Source organism: Salvelinus alpinus, chromosome 2 (genome assembly GCF_045679555.1).
Source record: "Salvelinus alpinus chromosome 2, SLU_Salpinus.1, whole genome shotgun sequence".
NCBI classification, from domain to species: Eukaryota; Metazoa; Chordata; class Actinopteri; order Salmoniformes; family Salmonidae; genus Salvelinus; species Salvelinus alpinus.
The window spans coordinates 95,729,954-95,752,111 of NC_092087.1; the positions used below are offsets into that span (position 1 = coordinate 95,729,954).

The 22,158-nt window shown below is 42.0% G+C and overlaps 1 protein-coding gene across 1 annotated transcript in view; it reads left to right on the forward strand.

The window, feature by feature from the left end:
- The window catches only part of LOC139541805 (uncharacterized), a gene marked incomplete at its 5' end in the record, with an annotated part of 21,330 nt that extends 934 nt beyond the window's left edge, over nucleotides 1-20,396 (forward strand). Inside the window, 17 exons of the mRNA XM_071346739.1 lie at nucleotides 97-270; nucleotides 497-546; nucleotides 674-1,263; nucleotides 1,455-1,521; nucleotides 2,214-2,374; nucleotides 2,483-2,759; nucleotides 3,054-3,176; nucleotides 14,856-14,972; nucleotides 16,140-16,387; nucleotides 17,382-17,440; nucleotides 17,550-17,764; nucleotides 17,892-18,148; nucleotides 18,372-18,560; nucleotides 18,693-18,846; nucleotides 19,069-19,095; nucleotides 19,386-19,412; nucleotides 19,798-20,396. Coding sequence (XP_071202840.1) covers nucleotides 97-270; nucleotides 497-546; nucleotides 674-1,263; nucleotides 1,455-1,521; nucleotides 2,214-2,374; nucleotides 2,483-2,759; nucleotides 3,054-3,176; nucleotides 14,856-14,972; nucleotides 16,140-16,387; nucleotides 17,382-17,440; nucleotides 17,550-17,764; nucleotides 17,892-18,148; nucleotides 18,372-18,560; nucleotides 18,693-18,846; nucleotides 19,069-19,095; nucleotides 19,386-19,412; nucleotides 19,798-20,075 — 3,013 coding nt within the window. The remainder of the gene's footprint in view (nucleotides 1-96; nucleotides 271-496; nucleotides 547-673; nucleotides 1,264-1,454; nucleotides 1,522-2,213; nucleotides 2,375-2,482; nucleotides 2,760-3,053; nucleotides 3,177-14,855; nucleotides 14,973-16,139; nucleotides 16,388-17,381; nucleotides 17,441-17,549; nucleotides 17,765-17,891; nucleotides 18,149-18,371; nucleotides 18,561-18,692; nucleotides 18,847-19,068; nucleotides 19,096-19,385; nucleotides 19,413-19,797) is intronic.
- Between the last annotated feature and the right edge of the window lie 1,762 nt (nucleotides 20,397-22,158).

Below are 22,158 nucleotides of genomic sequence, written 5' to 3' on the forward strand. Positions count from 1 at the left end.
ATTGGGTTTATTGGAAATATGTATATACTGTGTATCAGCTATGACCACTAGAGGGCAGCAGTCCTGTTGTAAAATCATGATGAACTCTCTCTGCAGGCTGTCATTCTGTAGAGTCACAGAGGAAGGCTGTGCTTCTCTGGCCTCAGCTCTAAGGTCAAACCCCTCCCACCTGAGAGAACTGGACCTGAGCTTCAATCACCCAGGAGACTCTGGAGTGAAGCTGCTCTCTGCTAGACTGGAGGATCCACACTGTAGACTGGAGAAACTCAAGTTAGTACAGTTACTGTGAAAATAGTTTATTTAGGTTCAAGTTTATTTCCTATTTCAACCACAATTCTGAGTTCTAGTTGTGGCAATCATGAATGTCAGAAAGAATGCCAAACAGTCTTCCCTGATATTCAGTCAGTTCCAGATTGTTTTGTAAAACTCTTCTAGCCTTAGTTCTTCCAGAAGCTGTGTGTCACTCCCTCTGTCTGTTCCTCTGTCTCTCCCACAGTGTGGACCATAGTGAAGAGATCTGGGTTAAATCACAGCTGATGAAGAAATGTAAGGGTGTTAGTTATGAGGATTTAATCATATTCCTCTATTAAACAAAAAGCTAATTTAATAACCACACACATGCACACTCAAACACCAGCTTGATCCAGCTATTGTTTTCTCCTCTCTTCTGCAGATGCCTGTGATCTCACACTGGACCCAAACACAGCACACAGAAACCTCTCTCTGTCTGAGGGGAACAGAAGGGTGAAGAGGGTTGAAGAGGAGCAGCCGTATCCCGATCAGCCAGAGAGATTTGATATGTACGCCCAGGTGCTGTGTAGAGAGGGTCTGACTGGGCGCTGCTACTGGGAGGTAGAGTGGAGTGGGATGGAGGCTACCATAGGAATGGCATATAAAGGCATCAGCAGGAAAGGAAGACGTCGTGTCTGTAAGCTTGGATACAATGACGAGTCCTGGTGTCTGATCTGCAATCGGGATGGTTACTCTGCCTTGCACAAAAATGAAGAGACTGGTATACCTGGCCAGCACCTCAACAACTCTCCCCAGAGAGACCAGTCCTCCTCCCGTCCACTCCCCAGAGTAGGAGTGTTTCTGGACTGGCCAGCTGGCACTCTGTCCTTCTACGAGGTCTTCTCTGACACAATGACCCACCTGCACACTTTCCAGGCCACATTCACTGAGCCCCTCTACCCAGGGTTTGCAGTTCAGCATCCTCACACCTCCGTGTCCCTTGTGTTTGCCAGCAGTCCTGTACCACCAGAGGTAGCCAACTATTCAAATATTGATTCACCTATTGATGGAAATTCTTTTCCCTCTATTTTCTTTGAGATGTTCAATATCAATAACTGGTTTTCAATAAGATTTTTCACAGTAATTGTGGCTTTAGGTACAGTATGGACATTCTTTTTTTAATCAAGGTTAAGATCCAACCTATTCTATGATTTTCCATATAGGAACCTACAATGGAGATTATTCCAGATCTGAAGCTGTCCACCTCTGCAGCTGATCCCAGAACTGTAGGTAAGAATGAAAGAGATGGTGAACATCCTTGTGAAATAGTACTGAACACACAGAAAATTATATACAGGTTAAGATGACGCTAGTTTGGAACCACAATACTTGTTAGATTATATGGAAACATGGCAGAAATTGATAACTTTACATGCAACGTGGCGCGACCACATGTTTGAACAAGCGGATCTGTTATCTTAAGATTATAGTACAAATATGATTCAGTTACCAACTCCGTAGCCTTGTGGCTAGTGTCCGCCCTGAGATTGGAGGGTTGGGAGTTCAATCCCCGGAGTCATACCAAAGACATCAAAAGCGGGATTCGATGCCTCTCTGCTTGGCACTCAGTATTTAGGAGATGGATTGGGGGGTAAGACCCTGCGACAGACTAGCGTCCATCAAGCAGGAGGCTCCTGCCCCTATTGGGGATGGATGCAAATACGCAAGTATTCGATTCAAGGTTTCGATTGCTAATCAAGTACTCACAATATATAGCAGGTTAATTTTAGAAGCACTGACAACACATCAAACGCTAAGATATGTTATTTATTTTGGGAATATGTGAAGTGCAGTGAAAATATTATACATTTTGTTTTTAGTTGTACCTGAACAACCAGTAATTGGAACAACCGATCGCAAATGTTTTGCCTTCAGCCTTGTTTTGCGCTAAGATGTGAGTTCTCAAAATGATGAGAACGCAGACATTCTCTCTCTCTCATCAGGGGCTCTCATGCCACCCACATCTGTAAGGACTGAGGAGGATCTTGTCCTGCTGGTTGGCAGTTCTTCTAGTACATTGGACAGAGAAGCATCAGGCAGCAAAGACACTGGAATCACAAAGGAAAAAGATGCACTGGTCACGGTGAGGAGATGTTTGGGCTCTGAACAAACTCTAGTAAAAGACAGAAAATAGTAGTAGTACAATAATTACCAAATTAAGATTCTACCTATATTGTTTCGTTGCACCTAGAGACCCACAATGAAGACAGTACCAGATCTGCTGCTGGCCACTCTGGAGAAGCTCGGAGACAAGCTGAGGGACTTTCAGTCTAACCTAGCTAGCGGCCAGCTGCCTGGCTATCCTCCCATCCCAGAGAGCCTGCTGAGGAACGCTGACGGACAGGACACAGTGAATCAGATGGTTGAGAGATACGGCGCTGAGAGAGCTGTGGGGATCACGCTGAGGATCCTGAGGAAGATGGAACTGAAAAATCTTACAAAGGAGTTAAGAAGAAAACACAGAAGAGGTAATAGGCCCATTTAGTGGGGTATCCAGATTGTCATATCCTGGCAGACATTTTACAAGATGGAAATACCTGATGGCTCAGGCGATGACATATTATTTCAGTGGACATAGTGCCATAACAACGGGCAGTGTGGTCTACGTGAACTTAACTGACCCAAAGGAACACATCTGCAGTTGGTGGAGCGACAGAGACTTAGATAGACACAGCAAGACGGATACATCTGTTTCCAGCTCTGTTACTTCTTAAGATGCTGATTGTATGACTAACATCTTCTTCTTTTCTCTTTCTTTCTAGTTTTTCTTCCACACAAATTCCAGGCCCCAACATGGAAGGCCCAAAAAGAAAACTGTGGACCAACTAGTGAGGAGAATTGTAGCAGCTCCTTTCCCAGCAGAAGTGAGGATGAACACACCAAGAGTAAGATTAATACATTATTGTCTGTTTACTTCAGCAAGAATACTTCTAAAATTCCTCATATTTCTTCCAGCATTCTTCCTGCTGTTAATGTTCTTAAACACATGAAATCTTGTGCATGCAGGCCAGGTTTACAATTCTTACAAAGAGCTTTTTGATAGCATTTACATGATAGTTTTAAATATAGTTTGAACTTACAGCTATATCTCTTTGTTTACATCCTTGATGTCTAAAAAAAACCTTATATTTTGTGTTATGAGATAGAAAGACAGTCGTGCCTAGCTCATGAGGTATTTATAAAGAATATTCTTCAATAATCAATGGGTAAATATCAAGAATATAAATGACAATTGAACAGATCCCCTGATCACACACTATAGGATTAAAATGTGTTTACGTGCTATTGTTAAATCAATTTTAACATCACACATACAAGCAACTCTCAACAATGAAGCCATTCAAACATCAACTATACTGTGTCCTACTATTCCTTCTTCCATCCTTCAACTCCTATAACCTCTTATCCATCAACCCAGAAAACCTCCATACATACCTCCTTTCATCCCTCCATCAGTTCTCTCTCCCTACATCCTCCTTTCTTTTTTCCCAGGCTTTTATTATATATGTTATTGAAATATTGGACAGTGAAGAGGAGAGAGGAAAGGTAGACCAGTTTGGGAGTCAAAGAAGCAGCGGGTTGGAATCGAACCCATGCAGACTCTGGTAGCCAAGGCTGTGCATGTGTGCCCGGAGTCCGTGGGACCACACTGGCCAGCCTGTTTCCCTTTTTCATTCATCCATTATAATATTAACTATGTTTAACTGCTTCAAGGCATTTCAGTATAATGCATTAAATAAATAATAACGTTAACTATTCGTAGGTTGCTCCTCCGTCATGTCATACCATCTTGTTATGAATGTTCTCAAGCCGCCCTCTACCGACGTCGCCATAGTCATTCTGGATGGAGGGCTACTATGCCCATGTGGAGGTGGAGGGGAACGAGGCAGTTGATGTACTGACTAAACAAGCACTTAGTAGTGTTGTTGTAGTAGTTTCAATGAGCAAGGCAAAAAGCCTGATATGGACAGTGATGGTGCAGAGATGGCAGGAGCAGTGGAATAGAGATACTAAAGGCAGGCATTTATTTCAAGTACAGAGGAAAGTTGGGGAGGTCAGCGGGAAGGGACAGGAGAGTACACTATTTTTACAAGATTAAGGGTGGGACACAGCCTTTTGAATAAGACCTGAATGTGATAAGAAAGCATCCAATAGGAAAGTGTGATTATTGCCAGGAAACAGAGACCGTGGAGCATGTATTGCTACAGTGTGGGCAGTATCAGAGGGAAAGAGAGGCTGAGATCTAGTATGAGGGAGAAGGGGATACAGGAAATTAGTTTAGAGTATATTTAGTAGAACATCATTAGATATGGTTTCAAATGTTTTAAATATTTTTTAAGAGCAACGGGGCAGGCTGGTAAGATTTTAGTTTCTCCCTGTCTCTGGCCCACACTTCAGTACAGTAGGTGGCAGTAATGCACCATAATGTTGGATGCCAACCACTGATAAACCCAACCCGAAGAAGGAGGCTAACTACTGTTTAGTCAAAATTACACTGTAGTACCTGGAAATAAGATGACATTGCTAAAATTAATCAAATGTTTAGTAGGAAACAACTTAACCAGCTTTATCATGTCCTCATCCATATGAATGTCATTGTGTTTCCAAGCCACTGTAATTCACTTTTGATGAAATCTTGATCAGCGTTAATTGACAATGCATTGAGTAGAATGATCAGTCAGGCATCAGTCCAAAACAAACGTTCAAAACAATATTGTGACAAAATATGCAAACCATGAATATGTATCTGCTTCAAAACATTTCAGTATAATACATTAAATAAATAAACCCATCAAGGTCAAAATAGGTTGTTTGGTTGTTAGCATATACCATTATGGGCAAGTTTCTGATAAAGTCAGAGGCTTTAGGCTACCATTTTGCAAAATTATCCTTCTTCTTCTATGATATCATGGCTGCTTCTTCTTTGGTATAATGTTGTTCACAACAATTATATGTGCATTCTGCCACCTATTGTACAGGTGGATAATAAGGATCCAAAAAATGAAATTATTATTTAAAAAATGTATTCCATACAAACTATCAGTAACAAAATGTTAATTAAACAAAATCAGCCTGCTTTTCTATTTTAGTCAGGTTCAGAAGGATCCTGTGATGGTGGGATATTTCCTGGCGACAGTAGTCCTTGCAGTGCTTCTGCTGTTAAGTCTTGGAGGCCCAAAAACTACTCGACTGCAGATATAATGATGTCCAGCTTCTTGGACACTTGGGCAGGACAATTAATAACTGTGGCTATAAATTCTACAAAATCCACCTTCTTCACAATAAGTGTATCCAGATCACTGGATTGACTAATAACATTGGCAACTGTTGTATCCACCGCCATCTCTTGTTCAGAACTGTGGCCTCGCTGCGGACATGGCAGCTCTGCTTCTAGCTCCTAAGCAACTTTGCATTTTTTTAGTTTTTTAGTGTTTTATTTCTTACAATACTAGCCCAGAAAGTTTTTTAGTGTTTTATTTCTTACAATACTAGCCCAGAAAGTTTTTTAGTGTTTTATTTCTTACAATACTAGCCCAGAAAGTTTTTTTGTGTTATTACATACAGATGGAAAGACCTTTTGGATATCCGAGCGGCGGTACGACTTTCCCCGGATTGGATCCTTTGTTTGTACCCCCAGGGCAGATATTCCCAAACTGGGATACGCGCAATGCCGTCGGGGGTACACCAAATAAAAATGTGATTCACATTTTAAAAAATATAGATATTTTCCAACGGGGCTATACATTTCAGTGATTTTTTTTAAATTTATTTTTTACACCTGAGTAGCCTCGTTTCACTGCCAAAAATACAATTTTGTGCGAAATAACAACACAATGTCAAATACAGGTAGCCTAGTCAAATAATTAACATCCAATCACATTAACCTTTACTCTCTCACGGGAATTCCACTAACGGTCCGTATGTAGCCAACCATAGCTGCTGCTCATTCCGCTTGCTCAAAAATTGATGAATGGTTAAAAGAAAAGTAAGGCCCGCATCCATAGAGACACATACCAGCTCTACTGGGAGTACTGCTACTACCAGCAGTACTACACCTGTACCTGTCAACGACACAAGTTGTTCTGCTTCCACGAGCACATCCAATGCTTGCATCAGTAATTCTACATTTGTTGTTAGCCCAGAAAGGATGGACACTGACAGTTGTGAATCTGATGCAGCCGAAGAGCTACTGCCGTCTTACTGGGGAAAGCATCGAACAACAGACCGGGACGTTGGACCATCGAAGCGGCGCAAATATGATGAGAACTACATTGATTTGGGGTTCACTTATATTGGGAGTAGTGCCTTTCCTCAGCCACAGTGTGTTTTTATATGTGCAAAAGTACTATCTCACAACTCGATGAAACATTCACTCTTGCGTAGACATTTAGAAGCAAAACATCCAATTTGAAAAATAAGCCACCAGAGTTTGAGCGAGAATTAATACTTTAGAGTAGTAAGACATGTATAAAAGCAACAGATACCATTTAATAAGAAGAGGCTAGAAGCGTCTTATATGGTGAGCTACCGAGTGGCTAAGACAGACAAGCCCCATACTATTGTGGAGGACTTAATTATTCCTGCTGCTGCGGATATGGCTGGGACAATGCTGGGGGAAAAGGCCCAAAAAACTATACAGACAATGCCTTCATCAAACACTGTTTCACGACGCATCAGTGACATGGCAGGGGATGTTTTTGAAACAATTACTGCTTCGCATACAAGCCAGTGAATTCTATGCATTACAGCTGGATGAGTCAACAGACGTGGCAGGCCTGGCACAGCTCCCGGTATATGTACGTTTATGGGGGGTCAATTAAGGAAAACATCCTCTTCAGTAAACCACTGGAAACCAGGACAACAAGAGAGGATATTTTTTAAGTACTGGACAGCTTTTTGACATCAAATGGACTTTGGTATCTGTACGGATGGCGCAAAAGCCATGACAGGGAGACATAGTGGAGTGGTAACGCGCGTGCAAGAAGATGCTCCCGACTGCAGCATCCACCCAGAGGCTCTTGCTGCCAAGGGAATTCCTGACGGCTTGAAAGACGTTTTGGACACTACAGTGAAAATGGTAACTTTGTTAAAGCAAGGCCCCCGAACTCTTGTGTATTTTCTGCATTATGCAATGGTATGGGCAGCGACCATGTAACGCTTTTACAACATACAGAAGTGCGCTGGTTATCAAGGGGCAAAGTGTTGACACGTTTTTTTTTTTAAATTGAGAGACGAGCTTAACGTTTTCTTTACTGACCATAATTTTCACTTGTCTGACCGCTTGCATGATGACGAGTTTCTCACACGACTGGCCTATCTGGGGGATTTTGTTTTTTCTCGCCTGAATGATCTGAATCTAGGATTACAGGGCTCTCCGCAACTATATTCAATGTGCGGGACAAAATTGAGGCTATGATTAAGAAGTTGGAGCAATTGCGCAGGTACTTTCCCGAAACAGATGACACAAACAACTGGATTCGTTATCCCTTTCATGCCCTGCCTCCAGTCCACTTACCGATATCTGAACAAGAGAGCCTCATCGAAATTGCAACAAGCGGTTCAGTGAAAATTGAATTTAATCAGAAGCCACTGCCAGATTTCTGGATTGGGCTGAGCTCAGAGTATCCTGCCTTGGCAAATCACACTGTTAAGACACTGATGCCCTTTGCAACCATGTACCTATGTTAGAGTGGATTCTTGGCCCTCACTAGCATGAAAACAACTAAATACAGGCACAGACTGTGTGTGGAAAATGATTTAAGACAGACTCTCTCAAATACAACCCAACATTGCAGAGTTGTGTGCATCCTTTCAAGCACACCCTTCTCATTAACCTGTGGTGAGTTATTCACACTTTTTGATGAACAAATAAGGTTTTATATGTAAGATGGCTAAATAAAGAGCAAAATTATTTATTATTATTTGTGCCCTGGTCCTATAAGAGCTCTTTGTCACAACCCGGCTTGTGGTAAGTGACAAACTCATTCTTATGTTTAATAAATGTATCGTATTGTGTGTATGGCAGGCTTACGATGATGACAAAAAACAACATTTTGAGAGTGCGCTGACCCTGGTGCTAGAGAGGGTATGCAGCTGGAGGTTGAATGTTTGAAGGGGTACGGGACAATAAAAAGTTTGGGAACCACTGATCCAGGGCAATTGAACTTATCCCAGAGGCTGTTCCAAGATGCCGCCGCCGGAGAAGAGGTATTCGGAGTGGACTTCTAGTCCGACTCAGGAGGCGTGCATTCTCAGGCGTGCATTCTCAGGATGCCTGGTCATTCTTTAAAAGTAACTTCCTCACCATTCCTCACAACTTCATCACCATCAGGCGTTCATTCTTAGGATGCCTGGTCATTCTTTAAAAGTAACTTCCTCACCATCTTAGATAAGCATGCCCCGTTCAAAAAATGCAGAACTAAGAACAGATATAGCCCTTGGTTCACTCCAGACCTGACTGCCCTCGACCAGCACAAAAACATATGCAACTGATATGCAACTGTTCAGGGAAGTCAGGAACCAATACACGCAGTCAGTCAGGAAAGCAAAGGCTAGCTTTTTCAAGCAGAAATTTGCATCCTGTAGCTCTAACTCCAAAAAGTTCTGGGACACTGTAAAGTCCATGGAGAACAAGAGCACTTCCTCCCAGCTGCCCACTGCACTGAGGCTAGGTAACACGGTCACCACCGACAAATCCATGATAATCGAAAACTTCAACAAGCATTTCTCAACGGCTGGCCATGCCTTCCTCCTGGCTACTCCAACTTCGGGCCAACAGCTCCTCCGCCCCCCCCCCCCCCCCCCCCCCCCCGCAGCTACTCGCCCAAGCGTCCCCAGCTTCTCCTTTACCCAAATCCAGATAGCAGATGTTCTGAAAGAGCTGCAAAACCTGGACCCATACAAATCAGCTGGGCTTGACAATCTGGACCCTCTATTTCTGAAACTATCCGCCGCCGTTGTCGCAACCACTATTACCAGCCTGTTCAACCTGTTTTTCATATCGTCTGAGATCCCCAAGGATTGGAAAGCTGCCGCGGTCATCCCCCTCTTCAAAGGGGGAGACACCCTGGACCCAAACTGTTACAGACCTATATCCATCCTGCCCTGCCTATCTAAAGTCTTCGAAAGCCAAGTTAATAAACAGATCACTGACCATCTCGAATCCCACCGTACCTTCTCCGCTGTGCAATGCGGTTTCCGAGCCGGTCACGGGTGCACCTCAGCCACGCTCAAGGTACTTAACGATATCATAACCGCCATCGATAAAAGACAGTACTGTGCAGCTCAATCATGATGTGATTGTGATAACATACAGAAACTTAAGTCCTTTTGTTTACCCGACCTAGAATACCTCAATCAAATGCCGACCGTATTCCCTCCCAAGAGAATTCTCTTCGGTTATAGTCGTAGCCGTACAGTGGGGAGAACAAGTATTGGATAAACTGCCGATTTTGCAGGTTTTCCTACTTACAAAGCATGTAGAGGTCTGTAATTTTTATCATAGGTACACTTCAACTGTGAGAGACGGAATCTAAAACAAAAATCCAGAAAATCACATTGTATGATTTTTAAGTAATTCATTTGCATTTTATTGCATGACATAAGTATTTGAAAACCTACCAACCAGTAAGAATTCCGGCTCTCACAGACCTGTTAGTTTTTCTTTAAGAAGCCCTCCTGTTCTCCACTCATTACCTGTATTAACTGCACCTGTTTGAACTCGTTACCTGTATAAAAGACACCTGTCCACACACTCAATCAAACAGACTCCAACCTCTCCACAATTGCCAAGACCAGAGAGCTGTGTAAGGACATCAGGGATAAAATTGTAGACCTGCACAAGGCTGGGATGGGCTACAGGACAATAGGCAAGCAGCTTGGTGAGATGCAACAACTGTTGGCGCAATTATTAGGAAATGGATGAAGTTCAAGATGACGGTCAATCACCCTCGGTCTGATGCTCCATACAAGATCTCACCTCGTGGGGCATCAATGAACATGAGGAAGGTGAGGGATCAGCCCAGAACTACACGGCAGGACCTGGTCAATGACCTGAAGAGAGCTGGGACCACAGTCTCAAAGAAAACCATTAGTAACACACTACGCCGTCATGGATTAAAATCCTGCAGCGCACGCAAGAATGGGAGAAGGTCATGTGGTCTGATGAGACAAAAATAGAGCTTTTTGGTCTAAACTCCACTCGCCGTGTTTGGAGGAAGAAGAAGGATGAGTACAACCCCAAGAACACCATCCCAACCGTGAAGCATGGAGGTGGAAACATCATTCTTTGGGGATGCTTTTCTGCAAAGGGGACAGGACGACTGCACCGTATTGAGGGGAGGATGGATGGGGCCATGTATCGCGAGATCTTGGCCAACAACCTCCTTCCCTTAGTAAGAGCATTGAAGATGGGTCGTGGCTGGGTCTTCCAGCATGACAACGACCCGCAACACACAGCCAGGGCAACTAAGGAGTGGCTCCGTAAGAAGCATCTCAAGGTCCTGGAGTGGCCTAGCCAGTCTCCAGACTTGAACCCAATAGAAAATCTTTGGAGGGAGCTGAAAGTCCGTATTGCCCAGCGACAGCCCCGAAACCTGAAGGATCTGGAGAAGGTCTGTATGGAGGAGTGGGCCAAAATCCCTGCTGTAGTGTGTGCAAACCTGGTCAAGAACTACAGGAAACGTATGATCTCTGTAATTGGAAACAAAGGTTTCTGTACCAAATATTAAGTTCTGCTTTTCTGAACTACACTTTGTGCTAACTGGATCTTCCAAAGACGACTGATTAGCTAGCTAGCGTCAGAGCCTTCTGGCTAATATCATAGGAATGAATCTAACTTTGTTTTACAGCAAAATAGGTCTATGTACTTGTCATGTTAGTTGCATCTAACATTAGTTGACAAAATCATTGTTTGCTAAGGCGTATATTTGGTTGGCTTTGCAATCTAGCAAGATGAGATCTTATTGCTCCCATGTTTTGAAAACAGCTGTTCAGTACATAACATATATCTATTGTTATTATTTTATTGTTGCTCTATAATTATTATTATATTTTACAATTTTTACTTCAGTTTATTTGAGTAAATACTTTAACACGTTTTCTTAACTGAATTGTTGGTTAAGGGCTTCTAAGTAAGCATTTCACTCTAATGCATGTGACAAATACAATTTCATTTGATTTTGATTTGATCTTCAGGTCGTAGCTCTAGAAAGAGGCCCGAGTTCCGGATTTACAATTCCGAGTTGGATGACCGCTCAAAATGTATTTTCCCAGACGGAGCTCGTTTTTCCACGAGTTCCCAGTTGTCTTGAACTCACTGAAGATAACTTGGAACTGCGAAAAGTTGTTTTGAGAGCGGCACAAATCATGCTTCATTGACTGTTGAATGTTTGAATGTTGAATGTTTATCATTTTAAGCTTGGAAAAGAGACCCTTAATCTTAGACTTGGGACCCCACAGCCACTCCACTGAATAGCAGGCTAATGATGGCTTTATAATGCTTGCAGTTAGCCACTGATTCCTTCCAAACCACTCATTGTTGAATTTGCCATTTCCAACTTGTTGCAATGTTTCTATCCAATGGCCGATGAGCACCGATGCGTTTTATCTTCATATGACAAGGATTAAAAAGGATTTCCCAGTAGATTGTTGACTTGATTCATGACGATGACTGCTAGCTAAGACTTTGAAAGTATGATGTTGACATGATCAGTCCAATCAAAGCCACTGTAGATATAAAGTGATTTGATGTCATTTTATCTGTGGGTAATGGCCTTGAGCCTTCTTGGATGGGCACTTCTAATGTAACTGTATGGCAGCACCCAAGATACAGCAATGCTGCATTCAACCGCACTGGTGATCCATGCAAAAAAATGAAAGACATGTTTTAAGTTTAAATGTTACAACAACCTATAACTACGTGTTTGTTATTTGGAGTTATGAAATACTTTTTCATTAGGGTCGCAGCATAGCAGCAAAGGTGGCCAGTTTGGGTCGCATGCACATTTTCTTTTGTAAAAACAAACATAATAGGATATGCCTGTCCTGCGAATTTGTAGGTTTTTTTCAATATGTCCCGTGCTCTGAGTTTGACACCACTGGACATCAACAACCAGGGTTTCATTAAAAGGATCTCTATAGATCGGTGTCCCACCCTCAGGACGGTTGAGCTAATGTGCGCTAATGTGATTAGCATGACGTTGTAAGTAACAAGAACATTTCCCAGGACATAGACATATCTGATATGGGCAGAAAGCTTAAATTGTTGTTAATCTAACTGCACTGTCCAATTTACAGTAGCAATTACAGTGAAAGAATACCATGCTATTGATTGAGGAGAGTGCACAGCTATGAACTTAGTTATTAATAAACCAATTAGGCACATTTGGGCAGTGTTGATACATTTTGAACATATGCAATGGTTCATTGGATCAGTCTAAAACTTAGCACATGCACTGCTGCCATCTAGTGGCCAAAATCTAAATTGTGCCTGGGCTGGAATAATACATTATGGCCTTTCTCTTGCATTTCAAAGATGCATGTTTTTTTTTCTTTGTATTATCTTTTATCAGATCTAATGTGTTCTCCTCCTTTCACATTTCCACAAACTTCTAAGTTTCCTTTCAAATGGTATCAAGAATATGCATACCCTTGCTTCAGATCCTGAGCTACAGGCAGTTCGATTTAGGTATGTCATTTTAGGCAAAAATTGGAAAAAAAGGGTGGATCCTTAAGAGGTTTTAAATACCTATAGACACAATAATTTGTATTGCATATTTAGGTCTAATTAAACTGACGCATTTGGCAATTCAATTCACTGGCACAATGTAGACTAGCTAGACATACTCATTGATAGCCTATATATACTTTTGGTGAATTCACAGGCAAGACAAGAATGAGATACAGGTGACCAAGATATAACCTATGCACACGGTTCCACGCTCTGTCTGTGTGTGTGTTCAGTCTTCGGTCTGTTGCATGTAGAATATCTTAGCCTACTCGTTGATAGCCCCTACTTTAGTGAACTTGCGAGACATTGCAAGCCAAGAAATTGCGAGATACAGCATTGCGAGAAGGCGCTTTTGATTATCGATGCACGGTTAGGACTCTGTCAGCCTGGTGGCCGGACTGCCTGGCTGTGCCCCTCCCCTCTCTCTCCCTCCCTAGCTCCATCTTGAATTCTATGTTATCCTTAAACTTCTTACACAACCATAAAAATACTTTGACAGCTAAAGCAAGCACACACACATTTTCTTCAGATAATGTACCTTTACTATTGCTTTTCATTTTAAGATTGATTACATCATAAGCTTTCACTCAAAGAGAATCCAGCTTTCTGACACTGTAAAAAAAGTTGTACAATAACAATGTTATACATGCTTCTTAATGTATAGGGGACGCTTGCGTCCCACTTGGCCAAAAGCCAGGGAAAATGCAGCGTGGCAAATTCAAATAAAATTATATAAAAATCAAACTTTCATTAAATCACACATGTAAGATACTAAATTAAAGCTACACTCGTTGTGAATCCAGCCAACATGTCAGATTTTTAAAAGGCTTTTCGGCTAAAGCATAAGAAGCTATTATCTGATGATAGCACAACAGTAAACAAAGAGTAGCATATTTCAACCCTGCAGGCGCTACACAAAACGCAGAAATAAAATATAAAACATGCCTTACCTTTGACGAGCTTCTTTTGTTGGGACTCCAATATGTCCCATAAACATCACAATTGGTCCTTTTGTTCGATTAATTCCGTCCATATATATCCAAAATGTCCTGTTATTTGGCACGTTTGATCCAGAAAAATACAGCTTCCAACGTCACTACAAAATATCTCAAAAGTTGCCTGTAAACTTTGCCAAAACATTTCAAACTACTTTTGTAATACAACTTTAGGTATTTTTAAACGTTAATAATCGATCAAATTGAAGACGGGTCTATCTGTGTTCAATACAGGAAGACAACAAACCAACGCTACTTTTCAAGTCTTGCGCAACTCTCAACAGTGTTACCCGGTTCCTAGATGGCCGTACTTCTTCATTGCACAAAGGAATAACCTCAACCAAATTCCAAAGACTGGTGACATCCAGTGGAAGCGGTAGGAACTGAAAACAAGTGCCTGAGAAATATTGTTTCCCAATGAGTATTCACTGAACAGAGACCTCAAAAAAAAAAAATCTGAACGGTTAGTCCTCGGGGCTTTGCCTGCTACATAAGTTCTGTTTTACTCAGACATGATTCAAACAGTTTTAGAAACTTCAGAGTGTTGTCTATCCAAATCTACTAACAATATGCATCTTATATTCATGGCATGAGTAGCAGGAAGTTGAAATTGGGCACGCTATTTATCCAAAAGTGAAAATGCTGCCCCCTATACCTTAAGAAGCAATGTGATTGTGCAATGTCTCTTCACTATGTCTTGTGGAACTCCGCTCAAAATTTTGGGATATCATAAACTGACTTGTGAAGTATTATTGACTAAGAAAATGTGATAAACAGATACATGTGCTAATAGATGTAACTTGTGCTTTTACAACACATTTGTTTCTCACTATCCCTAGGGCGTAAAAGAACAGCGCTGTCTGAAATTTCCAGTGAAGAGAGCGAAAACAAACAAGTCCGGCCGGGATCTGGTCGTTTTTCTAGTACTTTGGACAGGCGGGCATCAAGCAGTAAAGGTACGATGCTAATTTTTTTGCCAGGCCTCCTCCTCTCAGTAATATATAAAGCCCCAGATGGATATTTGTAGGAAATGTCAAGTTCCTCTTTTCATAGTCCTCCCACAACCATAGGCAAGACTGAAGGACAAGGTAAGTGTAATTAATCAACACAAACATAACTCTACACAATCAGGAAAAAAGGGTATGGTTAGGGTACAGTATTGTTCACTGGGGTACAAAAATATAAAATACACAATGTACCTTCAGAGGTACACATATGATCACACATGGTACTGTTTGGTACCTTTTAGGGTACATGTGCAGATAATGTAGTATAATTATACCCAATATTTTTAATAAAAAGGTACAATCATTGGAGGCGTGGCTTAGTGGGGGCATGGTTCAGGTAGTTATTTTTGGCTACCCGTGAGCAGAAGTGTTGTACCAGTTTAAGTGGTCTACGGTTATGTTAATTAAAGTTTGAGCATGTACACAGCCAGTTCAGAAGGCTTTATGAAGGCTTACATAAGAGCATATGCAATAAAGAGCTGACACAAATGTAGAGAATTCGGGGGTAGCCCCAACTGGGACTCGAACCTGGGTCCAGCAACTGTCAAGCCAACACCTTTAGGCCAAGAGGTCCGTACCTCCTGACAAGGTCGCTCAGGGTTGGGATAAGGTCGCTACAATATTTAGCAACCAAGACCCACCCTTGGCGACCTTTTGGCATAATGGTTAAGGTGTTGGCTTGACAGTTGCTGGACCTTGGTTTGAGTTGGGGCTATCCCCAAATTCGATACATTTGTGTCAAAAGTGGGATGGTGGCGTATACACGTGACGAGGTACATTTTTGCCACTTAAAAGGAACAAATTGCTTTGTCTCTGCGGTGGTACCCTATATAGGCAGATGTTTACCTTTTTAGCTCTTTTAAGGTATGAACTGCAAGGGTACAATTGATGTACCTTATAGGGTACCACCACAGTGACAAGCATTTGTACCCTTTGAGTTCAGTTTGGTAAAAAAAAAAATCTGAGTGTAGGATGTTGATTGAAAATTGCAGATTAACATGAAATATCGATCTGACAATCATGATGAATGAAATGAAACATGATGAATGGTTATTGATCGATAACCAGAGACTAAAAACTCACCAAGTGTGATATTTACACTTTCTCTGTGTGCAGATTATTCTCTCCTCCTGGACCCCAATGATCCCATTGTTGGACAGGCCTTCACCTTGCCAAGGCACCTAAGACCACCCAGACCCTTGATAGGCTCTCTAACTCTTCCATCATCTAGCCAAGGTTCATTTGGAGTGAAGAGTGAGAAACCTGTCAGACTGTCTGACAGCTTACCTGAGGCCATGGAGGAGTTAAGCATCACAGAATGTAGAGTAGTGGACCAGAGCCTGTGTACTACTGACCCTCCCATGGTAAGACCCTCACTGATAAGACAGACAGAATGTAGAGTAGTGGACCAGAGCCTGTGTACTACTGATCCTCCCATGGTAAGACCCTCACTGATAAGACAGACAGAATGTAGAGTAGTGGACCAGAGCCTGTGTACTACTGATCCTCCCATGGTAAGACCTTCACTGATAAGACAGACAGAATGTAGAGTAGTGGACCAGAGCCTGTGTACTACTGATCCTCCCATGGTAAGACCTTCACTGATAAGACAGACAGAATGTAGAGTAGTGGACCAGAGCCTGTGTACTACTGACCCTCCCATGGTAAGACCTTCACTGATAAGACAGACAGAATGTAGAGTAGTGGACCAGAGCCTGTGTACTACTGATCCTCCCATGGTAAGACCTTCACTGATAAGACAGACAGAATGTAGAGTAGTGGACCAGAGCCTGTGTACTACTGATCCTCCCATGGTAAGACCTTCACTGATAAGACAGACAGAATGTAGAGTAGTGGACCAGAGCCTGTGTACTACTGATCCTCCCATGGTAAGACCTTCACTGTTAAGACAGACAGAATGTAGAGTAGTGGACCAGAGCCTGTGTACTACTGATCCTCCCATGGTAAGACCCTCACTGATAAGACAGACAGAATGTAGAGTAGTAGACCAGAGCCTGTGTACTACTGATCCTCCCATGGTAAGACCACTGATAAGACAGACAGAATGTAGAGTAGTGGACCAGAGCCTGTGTACTACTGATCCTCCCATGGTAAGACCTTCACTGATAAGACAGACAGAATGTAGAGTAGTAGACCAGAGCCTGTGTACTACTGATCCTCCCATGGTAAGACCACTGATAAGACAGACAGAATGTAGAGTAGTGGACCAGAGCCTGTGTACTACTGATCCTCCCATGGTAAGACCCTCACTGATAAGACAGACAGAAAGAAAGGACCAGTTTGTTTATATTCAACTACTCTTCAAACTGTTCAAAATCTATTGTTTTTACATTTTAGAGATCTCCTGATACCTTTGAACCAGATGTCTATGATGATGAGTCCAAGGGAGCATATCGGTAACTTGGTCTTCTCTTACTTGTTTTCTCATTGATATTTAGTACAGACAGTGCCTAAAAACATTTTTTTTAAATGAATTCAGGAAATCTAATTAAACCTGTAATACAGGTTCCTGTGCCCCAGTGCAGGTCTGTTCCAGTGCAGTGTAAACGGCCTGGTATTTAGGATGGAGGGAGAGGGAGAGGTGCTCTATAGGACAGTCCCCTGGGACAGGAGGCTTCTAGCCCAGAGAGGCAAGAGACCTGCAGGACCCCTGTTCAAGGTTACATGCCTTAAGGGGTCTGTCAGTCAACTACACCTCCCACACTGTGAGATTCATTCTGGTGAGTAATACATTTCCAGGGAGGTTATAGACTATGTATTCTTAACCACCATCAGTAGCATCACTACTCCGCTACTGGGTTGTCATTGTCATCTGAACAGAAAACTAATGTTCTCTTTCTCTCCGAGAGGGTGGATGTGACTTCCTGTCTGTAGCCCATGTGACTGATGATGACAGTGTGGAGTTTCTCCATCACCATGTGACAACAGAAACTCACATCATATTAAACATCACTGGATTCAGCAAATATGGCATCACCAAGGATAAGGAAGCCCCTGTCTTTCCTATCCGTGCTCTGGTGCTACTATTTTACCAACTCCCAGATGATAACAATAGTTCCACCCTAAATGTGTTGTTGCTACCCAGAAATGTTGACATTGATGAGGTAAGTAGATCAGAGTTGTCAAACTCCTCTTTGGTTGGAATTCTATCAAACTCATATTGTTGAACTCACCTTCTGCCACAGAACAATATTTTGGGTTGTAATGTAATTCTAAATGGTGAATCCAGACCTGGGGGTATCTCACTCACCAACCCAACATCTTAACCATTACATCAAGGTGATACCGTCAAGGTCCGAGGGCAACATTTGGGCTTCCATGTTTCAGGTAATGCTACTAAATCATGACGGTTTGTTCCAAAACATTTCCAATCCTCTCAAGGTGTGTAAGACCAGGAGGACAAGGAATGGAAACAGAGAAATCTACATTGAAAAAAATTCTAATTGTAGACTAATCCCGGACCAAAAATACACCCTCTCCACTGATCTAACAGATGAACATCACATAGATCCAGAGGTAGGCTAATACATATGGCATGAGAGAGGAAATGTGTTAACACATGTCAATACTTTATGTGATGCTACCTTGATAAGATATAGAAATCACATACAATTCTGCTTGACTTGATACTTCTGCTTTTTCTTTCAGGAAGCAGAGTTTGTGGATTATGATTCCTATACAAACTACATGCCAACATTTCAGTTGTATTTACAAACTGTTATTAAAAAAGTGCATTTTCTTCTGAAAGAACATGGTGGTCCTGAAAATGAACGTGTATGGGACCGCCTTGTTTCACTACCAGGTAACTGACATTCAGACAGAGGAGGAGTTACAATAAAACTAGTAGTAATATTAGTATTTTACATTGACATTTTACATTACATTAGTAACAGTCATCGTAGTAGCAGTAGTAGTAGTAATATTAGTAGTAGTAGTCATATCGTTGTTGTTGATTCAATTAGATGAATTATGATACATCATTATTTTTCTATGTAGTACAACACCTTCTCTTTCTCATCCACAGTCTCCCCAACAGAGGTTCCCTCTTCAGGTAACGGTTCTCATCAAACCTACTGGTCTTAGTCTCATCACCGATGGTTTCCTCATCATAAACAATGATACAATGAGGAAATCACATGTGAAGAACTCTAATTATCCTAGAGGTTCTGTGTTGTTAAATGAATGATGGTGTACAGTGCCTTTCATTGGATCTTGCCTGCAGTGTAGCCTAGCTTATAAACTTTAAATACTATATACCCGCTATTTAATGATGTGGATGGTCTGCCAAATTACAGAATATCTTGAGGAGCCCTTGTAATCAAAGTCTCTTTTTATCCCCAGTTACACCACCAGGTGGCGCTAAAGCAGGTAAATATAATTTCCTGTCTTCCCCAAGAGATTTAATTGTGTTCCTTAATATCAGATTTTTGCCGCAAACACAATAATGTAGCTTTTTAGAATCCTGAAGATAAAGTTAGAAAACAACATGAGTTACTAATTAGTTACTTAATGTTTAGCGAGTGTTGCCCTTTTTTCCTTTTTAATTATGAATTAATAGTTTGGTCGCACCTCGACTCCTGTTGGTTAAGCGCCTTCCACTTAATTACAATTAATAAAGGTAGGATCAGCAAGATGGCATCAGCACACATAACAGGTTACTTGTTGTTTACATACATCAACATACAAGCAGAATTCTGATCCGTCAGGACTGTTTATTTTAGTTATGTTTCATTTTTTTTTTTTTTGTGTCTAGGGACAACTAATGTTAATTTTCTGCTGATGGACACTCTGGAAGAGCTGGGCCGAAGCGACCTGAAGAAATTTCAGTGGTACCTGATTAAGGGTGTGGCGGGCTTTCCTTCCATCTCAAAGTGCCAGCTGGAGAACGCTACCAGACCCACCACAGTGGATAGGATGGTAGAGAGCTACTGTGATGAGGGAGCTGTGAAGATCACACTGGAGATCCTGAGGAAGATGGACCAGAACAAAATGGCTGATGAGTTAGAGAAGAAGTTCCCTAACAATGTCTGAATTGTATACAGTTTGTCTACAACTGTATACAGTACTGTTTGTCTACAACTGTATATGCATTCACACATCAATTCTTCTCTTGAGTTGGGCTCAGGGATGGAACAACTGTTGAACGTCTGTGGCTGTGGTTGTTTGTGGGGGAAGGGTGGATAGTGTGTATGACTGGGTGTGGGTGTGGGGGAAGGGTGGATAGTGTGTATGACTGTGGTTGTGAGTATCCTACATATGTTGCTATGAGGTAATGGTGTTAGGGACAATATAGGATTAATCACAATGATTTGACAAAATAAAGATTGCTTGCCAAAAATGTGAGAATAGAAAGGTTTCAGAAATTTTGTGGAACATTACAGCACAGTTGAAAAATATGGCAAATAGAAATCAAAACTGGATGGTGATCAGAGATAGATGGTAAAGGTTGAGGGTAGCTGAAGGATGGGACTGGATGGTGATCAGAGATAGATGGTAAAGGTTGAGGGTAGCTGAAGGATGGGACTGGATGGTGATCAGAGATAGATGGTAAAGGTTGAGGGTAGCTGAAGATGGGACTGGATGGTGATCAGAGATAGATGGTAAAGGTTGAGGGTAGCTGAAGATGGGACTGTGGATGGTGATCAGAGATAGATGGTAAAGGTTGAGGGTAGCTGAAGATGGGACTGGATGGTGATCAGAGATAGATGGGAGGGGTTGAGGGTAGCTGAAGATGGGACTGGATGGTGATCAGAGATAGATGGTAAAGGTTGAGGGTAGCTGAAGATGGGACTGGATGGTGATCAGAGATAGATGGTAAAGGTTGAGGGTAGCTGAAGGATGGGACTGGATGGTGATCAGAGATAGATGGTAAAGGTTGAGGGTAGCTGAAGGATGGGACTGGATGGTGATCAGAGATAGATGGTAAAGGTTGAGGGTAGCTGAAGATGGGACTGGATGGTGATCAGAGATAGATGGTAAAGGTTGAGGGTAGCTGAAGATGGGACTGGATGGTGATCAGAGATAGATGGTAAAGGTTGAGGGTAGCTGAAGATGGGACTGGATGGTGATCAGAGATAGATGGTAAAGGTTGAGGGTAGCTGAAGATGGGACTGGATGGTGATCAGAGATAGATGGTAAAGGTTGAGGGTAGCTGAAGATGGGACTGGATGGTGATCAGAGATAGATGGTAAAGGTTGAGGGTAGCTGAAGATGGGACTGGATGGTGATCAGAGATAGATTGTAAAGGTTGAGGGTAGCTGAAGATGGGACTGGATGGTGATCAGAGATAGATGGTAAAGGTTGAGGGTAGCTGAAGATGGGACTGGATGGTGATCAGAGATAGATGGTAAAGGTTGAGGGTAGCTGAAGGATGGGACTGGATGGTGATCAGAGATAGATGGTAAAGGTTGAGGGTAGCTGAAGATGGGACTGGATGGTGATCAGAGATAGATGGTAAAGGTTGAGGGTAGCTGAAGATGGGACTGGATGGTGATCAGAGATAGATGGTAAAGGTTGAGGGTAGCTGAAGGATGGGACTGGATGGTGATCAGAGATAGATGGTAAAGGTTGAGTCGAGCTGAAGGATGGGACTAAAAATAACGAGAACTAAAATATACTGTGTCTGTAAAATGTATTTAGGTTCAGAACTTTTGTGAAACAGCACAGTTGAAAAATATATGGCAAATAGAAATGAAAACTGGATGGTCTTTAGAGGTAGATGGGAGGGGTTGAGTGGGGCTGAAGGATGGGAGGGTTAGGGGAAAATAATAAAGGAAAATATATTTAAAAAAAATATATATATATACAATAAATATAGGGGATTGGAAATGATGCAGACAGTTACATTGATGGAAATGACAATCTGCAATATGAAAGCTGATTTACCTCTAAAGGTCTGAATGTGCCGCCTCAACATCCCATGATGAGTGAACAGTTCACTTAGGGGTTTTCTGACAAAGACTGAAAAGAATGAAGAGCTTTTCCAATGCACATCGTGTAGCGTTTACAAAAGACATCACTGGGACTAATATATGTTACCTTAGTTCAAATGAACTGGATGTCACTGGGTAATAGCGTCTGCTAAACAACTCAACATGTCCAATGTAAATGAAGG